General features: G+C 39.1%; 2 protein-coding genes across 2 annotated transcripts in view; both read right to left on the bottom strand.

Moving 5' to 3' along the window:
* Window positions 1-22,700, bottom strand: part of NEGR1 (neuronal growth regulator 1) — a 1,167,619-nt gene that overhangs the window by 391,770 nt on the left and 753,149 nt on the right. The gene's annotated exons all lie outside the window — the stretch shown is intronic.
* Window positions 6,700-9,374, bottom strand: LOC141541487 (cap-specific mRNA (nucleoside-2'-O-)-methyltransferase 1-like). The gene is given in 3 exon segments (XM_074265587.1): window positions 6,700-8,084; window positions 8,087-8,606; window positions 8,654-9,374. Coding segments are annotated over 3 exon segments (2,502 nt in total). The 5' UTR covers window positions 9,266-9,374; the 3' UTR covers window positions 6,700-6,714.

A 22,700-nucleotide genomic window follows, 5' to 3' on the forward strand; every position in this document is an offset into this window, starting at 1 on the left:
GGTCAGACATTCTCAAATGCTGGAGATACACATAAAGGCAAAAGACAAAAGAAGACAAAAACGAATAGCCACTGTCCTCAAGGACCCCAGAGACTAATGGAAGACATCTATGTAAAAAACAAGATGGTGCAGGACTGCATCTGATGCACAAGTAGAAAACATCAAGAACTCGACATCAGGAAATGAGATGCTGGGGTCAAGGAAATGTGAAGTAAACCAGATGGATTAGAAAGTGCAATATATGAAGGGTAGTCCTAAAACCAAACTAACCCACCGATCATTCAAAAAAAGAAACCCCAAAAGATAAAAGCAAACAAAAAATAAACTAGCAAATGATGTTGGAACCAAGTTATTTAGAGTTTATATTATCTTTTAGAGATAAAGGCAAACAACTGAAGGCCCCTGAAGAAGGTGGCAACCTTGGACCTTTCGTACATTTTATTTTGGCAGTGATGTGACAGCTACACTAGAGAGTCATATAAAAATGTAACCAAGGATATATGTAGAGACTTTTTATCTGGGACCCAAACATAATAGAATGAGGGTGTTATCTCCGAATGGTTTAGAACACTGATTCCAATTGTTTGCAATTTTTATGAAACAATCACAGAAAGAACATTTTAAAAAGTGATCTCAACAGTCTCAAATAGCTACCGCGTTTCAGAGTGATTTTACAGCTAATGAATCTCCCCAACTATCTCCCATAGAAATGCTATGTAGTTCTGCCAGGGCTTACAGCGGGTGAGAAAAGTCCCCCATCCTGCCGAGATACTTGATTATCCAAAGGAAGTGCCATAGAAAACAAAGGGGAAAATTGGATTTCAGAGATGATGGCATTTGAGAGAAGAAATAGATTTCTTTTCTCACTGGTAGTTTGTCTGGCTTTAATAAAAAGGACAGAGCGGGAGAGTGCGAGGATTAGCAATGACTTGTCCTGAGGTGTACCATGTTTGTTTGTTTTTTCACCTTTCTGTGTGATGGATTAGTGATCAGTCTGGTGGAAAGGTAGTGATGGTAGTCAGCATAAAAAAAAGCACTAGGTAAAACATCGACTCAAATGTTTATCAGTTGCTTGGGCTGGATAAGTCATCCTGGGAGTCTCAGATTCTGCATCTGTGCGTTAATATTTGCAGCACTTAATTTACAGGATTATTACAGAGATGAAATCATGTAAATGCTTTATAGAACATAGCACATCCCATAAAGGTCAACTGTAATTATTTTCTTAGAGAAGTATTAGGACTCACTTGTAGCCCAGACTTAAGTTCAACTCTTCTAACTCTTAATAATTCTGGGACTGTGGGCAAGTCAGCTTCTATTACAAAACAAAATTTGAAGAGATTCGAGTTCTTACTATTCTGCTCTAATGTTTTTCTATTTCATGTTCTATGGATTATTGCACAGACGAATACAATGACTACTCTTGGAATGGAATAAGAGTGTGGAAATTATCTTCAGTAGACTCACTAAAAGTCTATCCTAGATAAAACTGGGAGTGAATAGGATGGTGTGGCGGAGAAGCATCTCAGTCCTTTTCCAAATGGCCACAGGCTCTTCTCCTACATCTCAATGGCTTGAAAGTGTTTCCTAAAATGGAACTTAGAGACACTTTGTGTTCTACAGGGTACCTTTACTTCATCACATTCTTGTTACATTTTTATTAATCAATTTTATGTTTGGGTTGGGAGAGCATCCCCATCGGGTTACAATTTTTAAGAGGATTCAAATGGAAACATTCCTGCTACACGACTCAATAGTGATATTATTCTTTTGTAGTTTGTGTCTAGTGTTCTACTCTGTGGGTGAGTGTATTGATTGTCTTTGTAGTTGAATGAATATAAACTCCTCTACTAACAGTATACTCCTCTTCCTCTTCCTCCTTCTCCTCATTGTTACAGTTACTATTTTATAGCACTTTAAATTTTGTGAAGCACTTTGCATATATTAGCTCTTTTATTCATTATAACAATCCAGGGAGATGGATGCTAATGTTTCCATTTTACTGGTGAGGAAATTGAGGCAGAGAAATAAAATGACTTGCTTAAGGTCAGATAGATAGTAAATGTCTTAGACAAGATTTAAATTTGGATCTTGCTGTCTCTATGTTCAGTAAACTAGCTTCCATATTAAATTCTATTCAGTACATTAGAAACTGTGAGGGCAAGGACTGCTTTTTTTCCTTTCCTTTTTGTATTATAGTCTAATTTTATTTTTATTTTTAATAGTTTTTATTTACCAGATCTATGCATGGGTAATTTTACAACATTGACAATTGCCAAACCTTTTGTTCTAATTTTCCCTTCCTTCCCCACCCCCCACCCCCAGATGGCAGGTTGATTCCCTTCCTTTCTTTATAATCCTAGCACTTAACCCAGTCCATGGCTTATTATTATTTTTCATCAATGCCAGTAAAGAGGGAAGAAGATCCATTTCTGTAGAAATCTATTTCTTGCATTTTGTGGAGTGCTCTTATAGGCTAACTCATGCAACATTTATTTCTGCTTGCATTGTTTAGTGCCCTTATTCTGTGTGTGTATGTGTGTGTGTGTGTGTGTGTGTATGAGAGAGAGAGAAAGAGAGAGAGAGAGAGAGAGAGAGAGAGAGAGAGAGAGAGAGAGAGAGAGAGAGAGAGAGAGAGAGAGAGAGAGAGAGAGAGAGAGAGAGAGAGAGAGAGAGAGAGAGAGAGGAAGGAGAGGGAGAGAGAGAGGGAGAGAGAGAGAGAGAGAGAGAGAGAGAGAGAGAGAGAGAGGAGAGAGAGAGAGAGAGAGAGAGAGAAATTTATAGACTTTTCTAGGTTTACAAAGATAGGACTAGAGCTTTGCTGTGTCTATTGTGGTTAATAGTCATGAATACTAGAGGAGTATACTTAATTAAAGTTAACATTTTTGGTAATGGGATAGCAATAGAAAATAAATAGAAAATAAAAATCATCTTGTTTCTCTCTGGGTAAAGAAAAGAAAAGAATTGCCTTCTGGGGATCTGACCGATTTCATTAGAAAGCACACCATTTCATGGCTCCACATAACTGGTCTTGCTCCGTACAATCACTACAGAAATGTTCTTCTGACAATCTAGCACTGACATATTGTTTTCATATACAGCAAGTCCTCAACAATGCTCCCTTTTTTGATAAATAATCATAAAACAATGTCAGTTGATATTAAGTTTTCGGGACCCAGTTTTGAGGTAGTTCAACAATAAAGGCAAAGTGGATTAGTGGATAAAACATAGTGGCTGACTGTGGTACCTCTGTCACACTCTGATTGTCAGTCACTTAGCCAACAAAGATTTATCAATCGCCAATCAATGTGCCAAGCATTGTGATGGGGATATACAGAAAGGGAAAAAAAAAGTGATCTTTAGGGGTAGTTAGTTGGTACAGGAAGGAAGATAGCTAACCTTCCTGACTTCAAATCTTGCCTCAGATCTATACGACCCTGGACAAGGAACTTAATTCTGTTTGTCTCAGTTTCTTCATCTATAAATGAGCCAGAGAAGACAATAGTGAACCCCCCAGGGTTTTTGCCAGGAAAACCCCTGATGGGGCCATGGAAATTTGGACTGAAATGAGTCAACAACGAGAAGCTCTGAGAAGCAGATAATTTAAGGGGGAAGACAACATGGATAATCATAATATATAGAAGACAATTGGAGATAACCACAAAGGGAGGACACCTATATGAATTTTGTTTCTTATGGAAAGCTGATCTCTAGCTGAGAGTGAAGGAAGCTAATGAAGCTGAGAGCTTCAGAGAAAGGAGAGCAGTCTAGGAATAGGGGGAGCCAGTTAAACTATGGCTGGGTGATGGAGTATTTTGTGTAGGAGGAAGGAGGAAGTAGATCATAGAGTGTATGGGGGAGAGTACGGTGAAAGAAGGCTGGAAAGCTAGAAGGGGGCATTTTTAGAAGGTCTTTGAATGCCAAATGGAAGATTTCCTATTTATCTTGGAGATGACAGGAGCCCCTGAAGTAGAACTGAGTGAGAAGGTACGAAGGTCCAGGTGAGTTCTCACCTTGTCACTGTCCAGACCACCTGAGTTCTCACCTTGTAATCCCAACAAGAAGGTCAAATCTGTACTTTAGGGACAATAGTTTAAGAAGGGACTGGAGAATGGACTGGGGTGGGGAGGGATTGTTAAGATTACAAGGTGAGAACTCAGGTTGTCTTCACTGGCTCCTGAAATCTGGGATCTGGTGTCCTAGACCTCAGAAGAACAGATTGCAAAATCTATTTTTAGGTTGATTTTCTTTCCTCCCCCTCCCTCACAGAAGAAAAAGCCCCAAAATGGAGGAAGTAGAAGACTAAATGAGAAAAGGAACAGTTTTCTGTCCCTTCCTTGAGAAAAGTCACAACTTCTCTGGACTTCTGCTACCCCATGTATGAAATGGGCAGAATGAATGTAAAGTGTTGTGCTTTATGTCAAATCTCAGAGTGAGACAGTCCTTGCCCTCAGAGAGATTACATTCTAATGGGGAAGACAGCACATGTCGGAGAGTTGGGATCGGGAAAAGGAAGAAAGGAGAATCTGTAGAGCCAGAATGTAGAAAGTGTGGTTTGGAGATGGCCAGAAGTGTTTCCTCATTATTCCTCCTGCCTCAATCCCCTCATTATAAAAATATTGTGAGAACCAATGAGCTCAGACATGGGCAATCTAAAGCATTATAGGAACTCAAGCAATTAGTATCAGTCAAATCTTGATTATCTATGGTCTAAATTATCCTGGAGCACCCAGGTGGTACAATGGTTAGACACTGGCCCCTTGAGTCAGGAAGAGTTCAAATATGATCTCAGAGACTTACTAGCTGTATGGCCCTGGGAAAATAACTTAAACCTATTTGCTTTACTTCCTTGTAAGATGAGCTGGAGAAGGAAATGGCGAATTATCCTGGGCCTTTTCTCTCCCCTTATAGTCCCATGTTGTTTGTATTAGGACTGAGGTGGGAGATGGTTAACTTTAAGTATAGGGGAGGCTGGGAGAGAGAGAGAGAGAGAGAGAGAAAGAGAGAGAGAGAGAGAGAGAGAGAGAGAGAGAGAGAGAGAGAGAGAGAGAGAGAGAGAGAGAGAGAGAGAGAGGGGGGGGGGGGAGAGAGAGAGAGAGGGGGAGAGAGAGAGAGAGAGAGAGGGAAGAGAGAGAGAGAGAGAGAGAGAGAGAGAGAGAGAGAGAGAGAGAGAGAGAGAGAGAGAGAGAGAGAGAGAGAGAGACTGCATTCCAAAGCCAAATACACTCTACTAAACCCCAGTCTATAAAAATCCATGCTTAAGAATTAAAGAGATTGGGTCTATTTCATTTAACAAGACAGATCCTTCAATTTGGCAACCTCTAGAGACCCACAAGGGGTCTGAATTGAAGACCCTCCATTTGGAGGTGATTCTAGCATTTCCTTTTGGTAGCTTTTGGCAAAAATATTACCCTGCAATCAGAATTCTTCCCCTAGGACTGCATCCCTGAAAATATAATAGAAGCCAATGAGAAGATGTGTTTCACTGCTTACAAAGTAACCTAGTAAGAACATATTTCTTTCATTAAGTGAGATATACCTGTGTGAAGCTATGGGTGTTCCATAAATGCCTGCCCAATGAAAATAGAAATGCCTTTGTGTTAAGGGATTAGCCACCATTGTGTTGGATTATAATAATAATAGCTCATCAGCCTTGAATTCAGGAGGACCCAAGTTCAAATCTGATTTCAGACACTTAACACTTCCTAGTGGTGTGAGCCTGGGCAAGTCACTTAACCCCAGCCTCAGGGGAAAATAATAATAATAATAATAATAATAATAATAATAATAATAATAGCTCACATTTCTGCAGCCCTTTATTATGGTTTATTGGATTTTGTTGTTGGGGTTTGGTTTTTGTTTTGTTTTGTTTGTTTGTTTGTTTGTTTGTTTGTTTTTTTACAGATCACTTTTCTTCCAACAACCATCTGTTGCCCTGTTCTCCCCTCCTCTCCATCTACAGGGGGGTTATCTGGAGTTGTCTTTTTCAGATAGATGGGCTCAAAGAGAAGTTTCTAGATCTGCCTCCTACTCCTTCCTCACTTCCAGTCCAAATCTGGACCTCTCTCTGTTGGACACAAGAAGAAGGAACCGCCCCCTCCCTGTGCCCCCTGGAAGATTTTTACAAATCACTTTTCTTCCAACAACCATTTGTTGCCCTGGGGGAACTGAACAGCTGCCTCCTCAGGGAGGAGCTGAGCCCAGAGGCCAGGTAACTGCTGCCCTTACAGCTGGGCCAGAGTGGGTACCCACCCATCCCTGAGTGCTCGTTCCCCTTCCCCCTCCCTTTCTCATGATTTTCAGGCCCAAATGCAGAGTAGTGGGAGAGGAAGGCGCCAGATCACGTCTGATCTCTCTTCCCTCTTCTACCACCTGCTCCCGACACCAAGTGTTCATCCAGTCTTCCTCGGGCATTTTTTCCCACTGCCCAGGGTTTGGGAGGGGGGCCCTCCCCTTCTCTTATTGGCTCTCACTGGACCAGAAGTATGTATATAAGAAACAATTAGTGCCCTTGTTCTTTGCTGCCTTCTTTCTCTGCTACATATCTCTCCAGGCAGATGAGCCTCTGTAAGGCCCCTTTTCTGGATCCAACCAGTTTCATCTTCCAGGGGGCGCAGGGAGGGGGCGGTTCCTTCTTCTTGTGTCCAACAGAGAGGGGTCCAGATTTGGACTGGAAGTGAGGAAGGAGTAGGAGGCAGATCTAGAAAGAAGGCTCTAGATACTCCGAATGAAGGAGAGGATGTCGTCCTTAGACAATTCCTTGGGAATCCCGCACTTCTGAGAGTCATGTACTGGGACACTATCGCCCCACTTCCAGAAGAGGCGTCCATAGTAGCAGATGTGAAATGGAGCCATGGCCTCTAGAGGCATTTTATAGGTAGAAAATCCTGTTGTTTTGTTGAAGAAAAACTTCCTCTTACAGCTTTTGCTGAATGCCATGGTCCAGGGTTCATTCGTAGTCCCGACAATGCAAAGGCCAGTGGACACAAAATGTCTATCAGCCCATCCGGTGTAGCTGAGTCGCAGCATATTATGTGAACCCTTGATGACCTTCATTTCTAACCTGACAAAAATGTTCTCCATGTCTTCCGGTCTGTACACCTCCTTTACTCTGATGGGATTCATGTCAGGCCTACCGGGTTTAGAAACGGCTTTTACAAACTTCTCAGCAAGCTGAATTCGTTGGTTAAAATGCTGCTCCTGAATATCGTGGCCTTTCAGCACCAGTGCATCAAGGATGTGGATTGCGCTGATCTTCCGCTGAGCCTTGCCCTCGCCTTTCAGTTCATGAACAATTTCCACTGAGAGCAGTGTGTCCCGGGGCAGCTCTGTCTTGAGGTCCAGTTTTGTCCAGCGGTCTGACTGGCGGCCATCCCACGTGTAGATCTGGGATTTCCCTAAGCCAATGAGAAACTTCGGCTCACTCCCTGACACCATGCAGCGGTAGTCCAGAACATAGCGAATCTTATCTAGGGTTTTGTTGTTGAGTGGAGTAGACTGAGAGCTAAAGATATCAATATCAATATCGGTGCCCTTTATTAATTCAAAAAATTTAGACTTTGGATCTGAAGAAGAGAGAGCAACTCTGGCTTGGTCTGGAATCCCCCAAAGCTGAAGGCAGCCTTTCCGGATTTCTGCCTGGCGTGGTTCACTAAGAGATGAGTCTTGGACAAAGGCATCCATTTTGGCCAGGGCTCTGATCTGTGAGCTGCAGTGGCTCTCAGTGGATCGGATCATGTAGTCAGTAAATCCAGGGTCTCTCTTGATCACATCCAGGGGGACAACAAGGTTGACATCCAATTCGCTCTTCTGAAGCTGATTGAGCCTGTTGTTTACCTTGAAGAGGTATTCCCGCACATCATCAATCCCAGACTTCAAGCTCTTACACACCACATACCTCTCTGAGTTGGCAGGTCGGCTGGTGACGGGTTTAAAAAGAGACACACGTTCAAAGCAGGTGTACAGCGGATATATGAGTCCCACACTGAATGGCGTGAACAAATCAAAGGTTTTGCAGACAAAATGGCCTCCTGTACGGATAACAGACAGCCCTGTAAGAAACTGCCATAGCAATAGCTGTTTACTTCCTGCAGATTTTCTTGCTTCTCTACAGAGAAGCTTCCATCAGCCATCAGAAAGTGGACACCCTTATATTCGGGGTTATCCAAAACAAAATTTCGAAAAGCTGTGATGTTCTCTGGTTGAGTAACATCTCCATTTCCATCAATTCCACCCTCACCATAGTAGGGTTCAAAGAGTTCACTGGAAGCTGCATAGAAATCCTTCAGTTTGAAGCCATTGGGCCCTTTCAAGGTCATTCCAAAGCCCTTTGCATGCCACTTTTCCCTCCAAAGCACATATTCAGAGAAGCCTCCAGGGCCTGCACACACATCAGCAAAGTACAGAAGCTCTGGACTCCAGTCCTTCAACAGGGAGTTCCCTGAAGAGTCTTTTGGCTTCGTAAACATACAATCAAATACAAAGTCAATATTGGCCATTTTCATGGCTGCTCTGTTTAGGAAGAAGACTCCCTGGATCATTTCATAGGGATTGGATCTGGTCCGGGCTCAACGCATCTCTTCTCTATCCAAGTCATCAAACACAGTCTTGCACTTCATCATCAAACACAGTCTTGCACTTCATCATCAAACACAGTCTTGCACTTCAGGACATTGTGTAGAAGTTCTTCCCCGCAAAACTCAGTTTCATCTTCAATTATCATCTTCCTCTTACCCACAGTCATCCACTCACACATCTCATGGGTATCAGGAATTTCAGTGGTGCATTCTGGGAATCATAATACCTGTTCACAGATACTTGGCTCTGGCTCATTCCTCCAGTCCACATCGAGTTCTTGGTCAAAACCCTTTAGTGTCAGCCCTAAGCCTCTTCAGGCTTTCTGATTAGAGGCTTCAACAATGTCTTGTCGACCCTGGCTGTGTTTGCCCAGACCGTCACCTTCTCGGAAGCCCATCTTTGCCATCATCTTTTGGGAAACACTGTGGTACATGGAATAATGGGAGGAAGTGCCCTCCACAAGGGAGTCAGCTTTGAAGTCATTGCTGAAGGAGCTAGACACAGGTCTTTTCTCCTCATTCTCACTGTCAGATCCACTTAGACTTGTGGAAGACTCTTGTGGGCCATGATTGCCCAAAGGAGGGGCTTCCTCATCAGATGTAGAACTGAGGGTCAAGCCCAGCTCAGTGGCTCTTTTCTTCTGCTTCTTCTGGGGACTGCTAGACTCCCCTTCACCTCTTCTCTTCATTGTCACTTGTGGCTGGGCCAGTCCCTCAGTTGTCTGCCTCAGTTTCTGCAGTTGTTAAATAGTGTCAGAATAAGCTATCTCCGAGTTGTTTTTAAGGACCAAATTGATGAGTTTCCCAACCTGAGTGATGTGTGATGTTCTGTTTCTCTGTGCGCAGATTTCTTGGGAGCTCTGAATCTCCTCCAGCTCTTGTCCTTCCCCAAATCAGAATGGTCTCCTTTCAGTCTGCCTGGTGCCACAACTCTAGCCCAGAGTCTATTCTCTCAGACCCAATGCTGCCCTTATTTTATTCTCCCAGAGAATAGGCATGTGAGAACTCACTGGGGCATGGGGAAATACTTCCACCAATGAACTTGCTCCTCTTAGAATTCCTAAGGTATAAACTCCCTTTAAAGGCCCAAACCAAAGGTCTGCGCCAGAGAACTGTCAAGTCAACCTGAGTTCTCACCTTGTAATTGTCCAGACAACTTGAGTTCTCACCTTGTAATCCTAACATCTCCCCCTTTCTTTTGATTTAGAACATAGGGTAGTCATGACCTTGAAACATAAATCTGTCAATATGGGAGGTATTACACATAATTACATAAATTACATAAGTACATAGTAACATAGAAACATAGCAACATAATACATCCTAGAAGTATGTAACAAATAACATGATCAAATAATCATAAATTGAGAATTTAAAAATGTCCATAAGTCCATTGTCCATTAGTCTCATCTTGTGTTAGGAAATCCAATGATTCCTGCTGGTTTTAAAGTTCTTTAACAGTCTTCTTATTAGCCATGCTCTTTCAGTGTCAGATGTTTCTTAGATTTTCTCCTTTGTTTTGAGGTCTTTCTCTTTTTCTGTTTCTCTCCAGGTGGCTTGTTGCCACCTATCTGTTTCCTTCTTCATCTGTTTTCCTTCTATCTGTTAAAATACAAGCAAACCCTCTCTCCCAAGCAGTTAACCTATCTGGTCCCTTCCATTCACCACTTTCTGGGTCTCTCCACATTTTTACAGATTTTACAAAGATTTTACAGATCTCCTCCCAGAGGATTATAATTGAGCAGACGACCTGACCCTCACAATTCAAGAACTTTACAAGGGATGAGTCAGGGAGGCTAACCCAATGGCTATTAAGATAGAGAAGGCATGAATGATAAGGGCCAAGAATAGAGACATGGCAGGTCCATGGAGAAAAGGGAGAATATAGGAAAAATGCTAAAATCCATAGTGTTAGGATTACAAGGTGAGAACTCAGGTTGTTTGGACACATAGGACTGAGAAATAGGGGGTGATCATCAAGGGAGAGAATGTAGCTCTGTGGAATTACCACTCAAATTGTCAGTGCTCTTTTTTTAGACTGTAAATTTCATAAAATGTTATTAATCATCATCATCAGTGAATTCCCCACCAGCAGAACCCTGCACCAGTGAAATCCCCATTCTAGTTATAAAAACTTTTAATAATCTGGGGCAATATGGAAACACAGAAACTATTTACTCTCCTCATTAGTTAAAGTTTTATTTTTTATTGTTGTTTCCTTTTAGGATTCCATTGCATTTTAACACTGAATATGAATATGGTATGATTCATATTTCATATCAGGGAAAATCTTGATTTGGTCAATGTTTTCACCTGACAAAATCTTTTCATTCACCATTCTTTCATATGGAGTTTTAAGTCCAAGAAGTGAAAGAAACGAGATTTTTAAATGATTAACTTTTTACTTATCACCACTAACAAACAATTAGTTGTTTATCATAACTGCCCAACTAGTTAGTAGGAATAGATCTACTATTCAAGAACTGCTGATTTGAGAAGAAAAGAAGCAGATTTTTATGTCTGTCCCTTCCCAACGATACATCACATTTGTACTGAAAAGGACTACTCTTGTGCTAGCAGATATAACTAACATCTATAACTCCTCCGCATTAATGTGTGCAATTGAATCTTCCCTTTATGTTCATTTAACATTGAAACACACAGCTGATTCATAGACTACACTGCATTAGGGCATTGATTTTATGGCTTTGGAGGTTGAATCTGGATTTAAAGGGCAGCTGAATCTTCATTTTAATACTCACTTGCTTTGAAAAGGCTTCTGCCCTTTGAAAAAGGGGAAAAAATAATGCTTTAGCTGAAAATGATGATGGATTTGTTCAGGCTCCAAGGGCAGCAGGGAGCCTATCTTATTATACCTTTTTGGTTTTCTCTTCAACAGGACAATGCTACAGATAACTAGTATTGAACCAATATTTATTTAGACAGTGAACACTATTCAAACACATTGGGCTACAACAATAACTACTACTACTACTACTACTACTACTACTACTACTTCTACTACTACTGCTGCTGCTACTACTACTACTAGTACTACTACTGCTACTACTACTACTATTAATGCTGCTGCTGCTGCTACTACTGATACTAACATTTCTTCGAGCAAAAAGTATACAGTGTTTGAAATTTTACAACACATTTTTGTTTCATCAGAATTCCTGACACTTTTAGCACATTTCTTTCCTCAGCTTGCCTTGTTCCAATTACTTCCTTCTTTTTTACTCTCCCCTCCTACATTTTTATTAAAATTGCAAATGTCTCTTGCACAGATCCAGTGGAAATATAGCAAAGCTGGCTCTCTATATTATTTATTCTGCAGCTTGACATTGCACTCGCTCGCGAAGAGCCAAAGGCTTTACTGAACTTTTAAAGAGAATAAAAATAATATCAGTCAGTAGCAGACTGGAGAAAATAAGGAATCAGAAAGAGATACTTGGGGGAAAGGAGAGAAAATACTGGTGAATTTAATAGACAGACTTCATGAATCCAGGCTCCCACCATATCTCATACTCTTGCTCCCATGAGCGGAGAGCATTGTTTTTGTGCCAGCAGGTAATGATCAGTTTTTTGGTGAATGTGAGTCCAACATTCTATGACAAGTGTGCTTTAAAGATCCTTTCTTTGCTTAAGAGATGGGATGTTATAAAGAAAAGATTCCCATCAAACCAAGTCTGGATGTGGAAGATATCTGGAGTTGAAGAAAGCTTTAGTCTTAAAAATGCTCATCTTATACTTTATATTTTATTGCAAATTCAAGACAGAAAGAAGAAAGAATGGTGGATCAAGGATCAAATATTCCAGCAGACAATTAATGGGTGTGTGACCCTAGTTAAGCTAATCAATTTATCTGAGCCTTAGTTTTCTAATCTGTAAAATGGATATTTTTATAATAACATATATCTTTTCAGGGTCACTTGTGATGCTTAAAAGAAATAATCTCATAAAGTCTTTGGAAATTTTAAGGCACTATTTACATGTTAGCATCATTGTTGTTGTTCTTATTCTTCTCATCATTTATTTGATAAAGTTCAGGTTTCATGAAATACTATTCTCTATCTTCATAATCATCATCATCACCTTTATCACTGCTCGACTCAATCTCTGTTTCTCTCTTTCTCAATGGGGTTCACATGGAAGCAAGTTAAGGATTAGTTCTGACTATGATGGTATATTTTTATTGCATAAAATTGACTAAAATTATTTCATTTCATAATTGGATAAGGATACTAGAATTCAAGGTTATCTCCTGTCGATGCCCTAATGCATCTTTAGGTAACTTTTCTGTTCAGGCAGGATTACAATGATACCACAATGTTCATCCTCTTCCAGATGGCTTCAATTTTCTCCAATAGAACCTTATATTTTGAGAGCTTTTCATTCTATCTAACTTGGAAATTATAACTTCAGTACTGTGACAGTTACGAAAACCATTGTTTTAACTTTTTATGGATTGATGTTATGTCTGAGCAGCATGAGCAATAATTCTTTCTGTAATGATGCTAAAGCTTCACAACAGGATTTTGTTTTGTTTTGCATCCTGAATTCTCAGGGATATTTTGCTGTTTGTAGTTGTAGCACGAGAATTTAGCTTCTAGCACATAATTAAAGCGGAATGGCCATGTGTTTTTAAAATCCTAATGGATGATAATTTTTTTATTAATTTTATAATTATAACATTATTTTTGACAGTACATAGGCATGGGTAATTTTTTACAGCATTATCCCTTGTACTCCCTTCTGTTGCGAATTTTTCCCCTCCTTCCCTTCACCCCCTCCCCTAGATGGCAGGCATTCCCATACATATTAAATATCTTATAGTATATCCTAGGTACAATATATATGTGCAGAACCGAATTTTGTTGTTGTTATTGTTGCAAAAGAAGAATTGTATTCGGAAGCTTTAAAATAACCTGGGGAGAAAAACAAAAATAAAATGCTCACAGTTTACACTCATTTCCCAGTGTTCCTTTTCTGGGTGTAGCTGATTCTGTCCATCATTGATCAATTGGAATTGGATTAGCTCTTCTCTATGTTGAAGATATCCACTTCCATCAGAATACATCCTCATACAGTATTGTTGTTGAAGTGTACAGTGATCTTCTGGTTCTGCTCATTTCACTCAGCATCAGTTGATGTAAGTCTCTCCAGGCTTCTCTGTATTCCTCCTGCTGGTCATTTCTTACAGAACAATAATATTCCATAACATTCATATGCCATAATTTACCCAACCATTCTCCAACTGATGGGCATCCATTCATCTTCCAGTTTCTGGCCACTACAAAAAGGGCTGCCACAAACATTTTGGCACATACAGGTCCCTTTCCCTTCTTTAGTATTTCCTTGTGATATAAGCCCAGGAGTAGCACTGCTGGGTCAAAGGGTATGCACATTTTGATAACTTTTTGGGCATAATTCCAGATTGCTTCCAGAATGGTTGGATTCTTTCACAACATGGATGATAAAATTTTGCAAAGTGGGAAAATCCATCATTTCATTGTATACCATATAGATCAATAAGTTTAATTTTTTCTGGAATTTCTAGCATCTTTGTTGTGATATTTAATTTAATTGGGATTATACAAATATCATCCATATCTTTTAATTCCGGTCTTGACTCAGCTAATCCATGGAGTCTGTTTGGAGATAAATCACTTTCAATTACATTCAACACATCTAGAGACACTGATATGTTATCAGGTTTTTTCTAAGGTTTGGAGAAGTGAAGTCTGTTCATTCCAAAAGCATTTTCTTTTCTGAACTGTTTTTCATGTGCCCTGAAATCATCCTTTTTGATGAGAGCATTGATCTTTCAATGATTATATTCTCATAACAAGTCCTGTGTTTTCTCACCAGTATGTGACTTTATACACCATAAGTTCTCAATCTGTTATCCATTTTAACTTGATTATATATATATATATATATATATATATATATATGCATATATATATATATATATATTTATATATACACACACACATATATGTAAAAACACACACAGTATTATGAAGGTGCTTTTGGTCTACAACTTAAATTTAAACACTGACTTCAGAATGCCAATCAGTTTCTTAACAGGCAAATGTCTTTCACGAGAAAACCAAGGTATTTGTATTTATGACCCTCATATTATTTTCCTCTAGGTTGAATCTCAAAACCTTAAATCTCTATTTTTATTAATATACAACAAGAATTGTGTAGCCATCAAGTCAAGACAAGCTTTTAATGTCACTAGGGAAAATGTCCATGGAAGAAAGTAGTGTTTAATGTTCTTTTCATTGGAGTTGTATAACTCAATGACTTACATGTACATGAGGTAATCCATATCTTTCTCCCCCCCCACAAAGGTTAGGCTTAAAAAAATGTTCACTGGGAGAGGGAGGAGAAATGTGGACTAAGAGAGGGATCATAGAATTCAGCACTAGAAAGGGACATTAGTGATAATTTTGTCTAATCCTCTTCTTTTATGGAAGAGGGAACTCAGTTCCACAGATATAAGGCATCATGCCTAAAGTCATACAGTTAGGAAGTAACTTGGGCTATTTGGGGATGTGTCCAGCTCCAGCTCAATTTCTTTTTTTTTTTAGAGTATTTTTTCTGGGTTTCAGAACATGAGAAATAAGTGACAAGAAATATACTGTAAGAAGCAAAGGCTGCTACAGGTGGATACCAAGAACTTTGGTTCTGTGCTTTCCAAGGAGGAGATAAAGATAGACTGATGGATTGTGGGGTTTATGATGGGATGTCCTTTGAGCGAGGCACAGGATGCTAGGGTTCATGCTACAGGCAGCAGACCAGCAGGGAACCAGCATCACTGATTACCAGCAGTAAAGTGGTAAGCAAGGTACAGGGGTCCTTGCAACGCAGCTCCAGAGGTGTTCCAGGGCAGTTGTTCTTACTCTGCCTCTGCTGGGAGTCCCTTCTTAGACTTCAGAACCAACTCTTATGTAGCCTTATTGAAGACCTCTTTGCTAAATCTGGCCTCTATTGGGCTATATCTCCAGGACTGATATATCACCCATGGAAAGGAGGCAGAGTCATCCCTACTAAGAAAACCTATTTAAAATGTAGAAAACTGTATCAGCTCTGGCCTTGGTCCCAGGCTCACTCTCCATCTCCTTAAGATTGTCGCTTAGAAGAAAAACTAGGGTGAGAAATATAGATCTAGGAATCATGGGCATAAAAAAGATGATCATTGAACTCATGGAAGTTGGTGAGATTGCCACGTGAGAAGATACAGTGAGAGGGCTGAGGACTAAGTCTTTCCCCGAAACTCAGTATTAGGATGCATGCTGTCGATGATAAGTGAATGAAGGAAACAGAAATAGAAAATAGGTTTGGACCTATCTATGGAGGGACTCACTACAGTAAAAGCCTGTGAAACTTTGAAATGCTAGAGTATTGACCCTTCAGATGGGTGTTTCTCTATTTCAAGTCACTCAACATTTATTTCGTGCCTGGCATAAATAGGCACTGTGCTAGATATTGGGAAAAAATGACAAATACAAACAATACCAGATCTCAAGAAGCTCATGAAGCTCATAAGCATTAAAAAAAACAGATCCAGAAAAAAAATACAGAGCATGTAGGAGAAAATCTGGAAGGGGAAGCCATTGGCAGAGAGGGAAAGGGGAAAAAAAGTCTTCCTGAAGAAGATCGGCTTTGAGTTGACTACTCAATGAAGTAAGAGAAATGAAGAGGTGGAATTGAAGGAATGAAGCACAATTCAGAGAGGAGAGAGAGAGAGAGAGAGAGAGAGAGAGAGAGAGAGAGAGAGAGAGAGAGAGAGAGAGAGAGAGAGAGAGAGAGAGAGAGAGATGTTTTATTGGAGGAATTGAGAATTGCTTAAGGCAGGTAACCAGCTTGAAGAGATTGGGGAGGACCAGGGAGATAGAAGCCTCCAACTTTGAAGGAGTCTAAATGCAGACCGGCTAGACTGTAAGCTTCTTGCAAACATAGATAATATCTTCTGCAATCTTCTCCCCAGCACTTGGTACAAGGCCTGCCCATAGGAAGTGCTTAATGAAATGCTGATTGAATTGAATTGAATCTATTAGTTCCTCTCCAATGCTCTCTGAGTGATTTTTGTAAATGAGGTGATGCATTTCTATTCTAAAAGGAACGAAAAAAGGACATTTTCCACATTTGACTGAAATACTTAGCTTCAGGTTCCCAAGGGACAAGGAAAAAAAAAAAAAAGAACAAACTCCCAGATGAGCTTCTGTTAGATCCAGACCACAGACCAAGCAGTTATCAGGAGAGTGTGTGCAGACAGCCCAGAATGTCCCACCCCTGCCCAGGCAGTGCCCCTTTAAACAAATATCCCTACTCATAACTCAGTCATCCCCATTCACACTTCATTGTTTGCATGGGATTCTAGGATCAGCTCTTGGTGGGACAAGATCAAGAATCCAAGCAACTTTTTAACAAGCATCTGTTATGTCTTAGGCACACATGAACAGTCCTTGCTTTCAACAGGTGTAGGTTTTAACAAGGGACTCATATATAATTCTGCATATTCAGGAACTCTTTGGCACTAACTGCCCAAACCCACTTGGCCCATGTTCTCAGAGGGAAGTTGGCCTTGATTCTTTCTGGGCACCTGGGAATCATCCTTAGGAGATTAGTTTCTGAGACAGTTGCTCATAAGCCCCCATTGATGCACTCCCATTTGACAACTAGTCAATAACCTCAATTGCTTTTTAACAAAGGTATTTACTTACATGGTATAGTAAGACCAATCAATAAAAATTCTTCTCTGAAAAGCCTGATGTACATTCCCTCATAAATAAACTCAGGTTCGTGGGAAGAATGGACTTAAGGAGTCTGATGTTAATGAGATAAACATAAAATATATGGACGACCATGTGGATATTTTGGACAACTCCTTCACATCGGCCTAAAAGTTCTTTTTTGAGTTCAGAGCTGACATTCTTCTATTAGGAAAGACATCAGACACTGCAGAAATGCCTATCTGCCTGAGTGACTGTCTTTCCTTATCTGTTTGTCCTTTGTTCTGGGTTGTGCTGTCTCCTGCTGGTTCATTTTCTCTAGTTTTAGCAGAATGTATTATCTGTTACTTTTCCAGACTTTCCAATGATAAATGATATTGGGGTTGCTGTGGGAGGCAGAATAAACGAATTCTTCCTCACAGGCTTGATTCCAACGTAACTCTCCGATAGGAGCCCTCTATCATAAGACTGCTCTGTCACGTGCCTGGCACACAACTTCACTGAAGCCTATTTTTATACATAGGTCAAAGAGGTAGTTCTAATTCTTTTAGAAAATCCAAAAATGTTACCTGGATGGTATCATCTGTTTTTATCCATTTTTTAAAGCATTATAACCAGATATAAATATAGATAGATAGATAGATAGATAGATAGATAGATAGATAGATAATTTGTTAGGATTACAAGGTGAGAACTCAGGTTGTATAAACCAGAGTTCACACCTTTGGGAGTTTGCACCTTTGGACTTCTGAAAAGGAGTTTATACCTTTACACCTTACACCTTTACACCTTACATTTAAAGGAGTTTACACCTTTAAAAAAGGAGTTCTGGAAAGGGATTTGCATAGCCTTTGGGGGGAGCAGGTTCATTGGTTGAAGGGGTTCCCACAAGCCCCTGAGTTCTCATATGCCCGTTCTCTGGGAGGATGGAAGAGAACAACATTGGGCCTGGACAAGCAGCCTGGATTGGGGAAGGACAAGAGCTGGAGGAGATTCAGAGCTCCCAAGAAACCTGCTCACAGAGAAAATATTATACAGAAAAGAAACCTCCTCCCAGAGAAGGATTATAACTTAGAGACGAACAGGAACTTTACATTTTGGCGCCCAACATGGGGCAAAGATTTTTGCTTTTCCTGACTAGGACTTATTTTGAGCCCTTCAGAGGAGCTAGCCTGGACCTTGACATATATATCATATCTAATTTTCAATTTAATTGATTCGTTCAAAAAAGATATTTGATCCATTTTGGATTAAATATATTTGGGAGGATTGTAATCAAAGACAGCCTGATGTGTCACATGGAGACAGGAAGAATTTAGTCATGTCTTTGAAATCTTCATGGAGAATCCTCAAAGAGATGTTCTACAAGAGAGAAAGTGTACTGTATGAGGAAGAATCATGGAACAAAATTTAGAAAGATTTTCATTTATTAGCTGTATTGTTAAGTACAAACTAGCTCCCTGGAGGTCACAGGATTAGCCAGAGTCAGGATAAGTAAAAGTCTTTAGGGGGAGATGTAAAAGAAGCAGGCAAACTGCCAGGAGCTTTGCAAAAGATCTTTTCTGGATTCTGGAGTCCAGAATCTCCACCTTTCTCCTCCACCCTTCTGCCACCAAGTGAAGTCTCCCTTTTCTCACCCCACTCTCCAATCCTTGTCTGTGATTATCTTACCCGTAAACATTAAGCCAACACCAATGGTGAGAAGAGTCATTTTTCCAAACATATGCTAATAGAGTCATTGTCTCATAGCCAATAGGTAATTAGTTTTAAGTGCTCCCTTGTCTGATTCAAACCCTTTACACTGTATGATCCTAGCTAATCACATCACTTAACCTTGATTATCCTTATGACCTTGTTCCCTAAAATAGGAGAAATCAGTTTTGTGACATATAGTTGCCAGGGTTTCCATATGGCTCAATGAGCCAATCATTTAAGGGATAGGAAAAGGGGATGGACCTGTGATTTCACTGGGATTGGGACTTCCAGGTTGAGGAAACTACTTTCCATGGTGCCAGTTCAGATTTCCTTTGCAACTTATATTTTTAGAGAATTGTTTGTGAAACTGAGAGATTAAGTGAATTAACCAAGATGCTGCAATCATATTTCAGAGGCAGCACTATAGTTAGCCTGAGATCAGTTAAGCCAATGATCAATGCTTACTACATGTTACACATTGGGCTTAGCTTTAATAATCCACCAAGCCTTCCAGGTTCCAAGGTCAATTCTCAGGCATCACAATATTTTTGTTGTTCTTGTTTTCTCTTCATTTTCGAAGAGAACCATGACATCAGGACAGTCATGCTATGACATGCAAGAGAAATGGATTTAAGTGAGACAGGGTTGTGCAAAGTCACCAGCTTTCTCCTTCAGAGCCACTTGGGTCCAGTGGCCAGATAGAGATAAGGATTACCGGAGATGGCTCTCAATCAACATGGGATAAATAAAGCCTAGCAGTGGCCATCCATGTCAAGATATATCCAAGTAGACACTGATGAGGAATTTAGGTGACCACCAAAAAATGCTCAGTTCTTTTAGAATTATATTTTTAAAATTTTATTAGCCTCTTTATAGTAGTTCTGTTATAGATTGATAAGCATTTATTAAGCACCTGCTATATTCCAAACACAGTGTTAAGCACAGTGATACACAAAGGTTAATTTGAAACAATTCCAGCTCATGATTTCTATCATCACTGACATACTTGACACTAATAAACTCTCATTTTTAAAATTACATAGGCAAACTAGGTATGATAGACCTTTGGAGAAAACTGAATGGCAATAGGAAGGAATATACTTTCTTCTCAGCAGTTCATGGATCCTATACAAAAATTGACCATATATTAGGACATAAAGATCTCAAAATTAAATGTAGGAAGGCAGAAATAATAAATGCCTTCTTCTCAGATCACAATGCAATAAAAGCTACATTCAGTAAAAAGTTAGGGGTAAATAGACCAAAAAGTAATTGGAAACTGAATAATCTCATCTTAAAGAATGACTGGGTGAAAGAGCAAATTATAGAAACAATTAACAATTTCACCCAAGATAATGATAATGATGAGACATCATATCAAAATCTTTGGGATGCAGCTAAAGCAGTAATAAGGGGAAATTTTATATCTTTAGAGGCTTATTTGAAGAAAATTGAGAAAGAGAAGATTAACGAATTGGGCTTACAACTTAAAAGGCTAGAAAAAGACCAAATTATAAACCCCCAACCAAAAATTAAACTCGAAATACAAAAATTAAAAGGAGAAATCAATAAAATTGAAAGTAAAAAAACTATTGAATTAATAAATAAAACCAAGAGTTGGTTTTATGAAAAAGCCAATAAAATAGATAAACCTTTGGTAAATTTGATCAAAAAAAAGAAAGAGGAAAATCAAATTGATAGTCTTACAAATGAAAAGGGGGATCTTTCCACCAATGAAGAGGAAATTAGAGAAATAATAAGGAGTTACTTTGCCCAACTTTATGCCAATAAATTTGATAACTTAAGTGAAATGGATGACTTTCTCCAAAAATATAGGCTCCCTAGATTAACAGAGGAGGAGATAAATTGCTTAAATAGTCCCATTTCAGAAAAAGAAATAGAACAAGCTATTAATCAACTCCCCAGGAAAAAATCCCCAGGGCCAGATGGATTCACATGTGAATTCTACCAAACATTTAAAGAACAATTAGCCCCAATGTTATATAAATTATTTGAAAAAATAGGGGATGAAGGAGTCCTACCAAACTCCTTTTATGACACAGACATGGTACTGATACCTAAACCTGGTAGATCAAAAACTGAGAAAGAAAATTATAGACCAATCTCCTTAATGAATATTGATGCTAAAATCTTAAATAAGATATTAGCAAAAAGACTTCAGAAAATCATCTCCAAGATAATACACTATGATCAAGTAGGATTTATTCCAGGAATGCAGGGCTGGTTTAATATTAGGAAAACTATTAATATAATTGACCATATTAATAATCAAATTAATAAGAACCATATGATCATCTCAATAGATGCAGAAAAAGCATTTGACAAAATCCAACATCCATTCCTACTAAAAACTCTTGAGAGTATAGGAATAAATGGATTATTCCTTAGAATAATCAGGAGTATATATTTAAGACCGTCAGTAAGCATAATATGCAATAGAAATAAACTGCAACCTTTCCCAGTAAGATCAGGAGTGAAACAAGGTTGCCCACTATCACCATTACTATTCAATATAGTACTAGAAACGCTAGCCTCGGCAATAAGAGCCGATAAAGAGATTCAAGGAATTAGAGTAGGAAATGAGGAAATCAAACTATCACTTTTTGCAGATGACATGATGGTATACTTAGAGAACCCCAAAGACTCTGCTAAAAAGCTACTAGAAATAATTCAAAATTTCAGCAAAGTGGCAGGATACAAAATAAATCCACATAAATCCTCGGCATTTTTATATATCACTAACAAAATGCAACAGCAAGAGATACAAAGAGAAATTCCATTCCAAACAAATGTTGAGAGTATAAAATATTTGGGAATCCATCTACCAAAGAAAAGTCAGGAATTATATGAGAAAAATTACAAAACACTTGCCACAAAAATAAAATCAGATTTAAATAATTGGAAAGACATTCAGTGCTCTTGGATAGGCCGAGCGAATATAATAAAGATGACAATACTCCCCAAACTAATCTATTTATTTAGTGCTATACCAATCAGACTCCCAAGAAACTATTTTAATGACCTAGAAAAAATAACAACAAAATTCATATGGAAGAATAAAAGGTCAAGAATTGCAAGGGAACTAATGAAAAAAAACTCAGAGGAAGGTGGTCTAAGTGTACCTGATCTAAAGCTATATTATATAGCAGCAGTCACCAAAACCATTTGGTATTGGCTACGAAATAGACCGGTAGATCAGTGGAACAGATTAGATACAAAGGACAAAAAAGGGTACATCTATAGCAATCTAATCTTTGACAAACCCAAAGATTCCAACATTAGGGATAAAAATTCATTATTCGGAAAAAACTGTTGGGAAAACTGGAAATTAGTATGGCAGAAATTAGATATGGATCCACACTTAACACCATATACCAAGATAAGATCAAAATGGGTCCATGATTTAGGCATAAAGAGGGAGATAATAAATAGATTAGAGGAACAGAGGATAATCTACCTCTCAGACTTGTGGAGGAGGAAGGAATTTATGACCAGAGGAGAACTAGAGATCATTATTGATCACAAAATAGAAGATTTTGATTACATCAAACTAAAAAGTTTCTGTACAAATAATACTAATGCAAACAAGATTAGAAGGGAAGTAACAAATTGGGAAAATATTTTTAAAAACAAAGGTTCTGACAAAGGTCTCATTTCC

The sequence above is a fragment of the Sminthopsis crassicaudata genome, chromosome 4, assembly GCF_048593235.1.
Source record: "Sminthopsis crassicaudata isolate SCR6 chromosome 4, ASM4859323v1, whole genome shotgun sequence".
In the NCBI taxonomy this organism is placed as follows: Eukaryota; Metazoa; Chordata; class Mammalia; order Dasyuromorphia; family Dasyuridae; genus Sminthopsis; species Sminthopsis crassicaudata.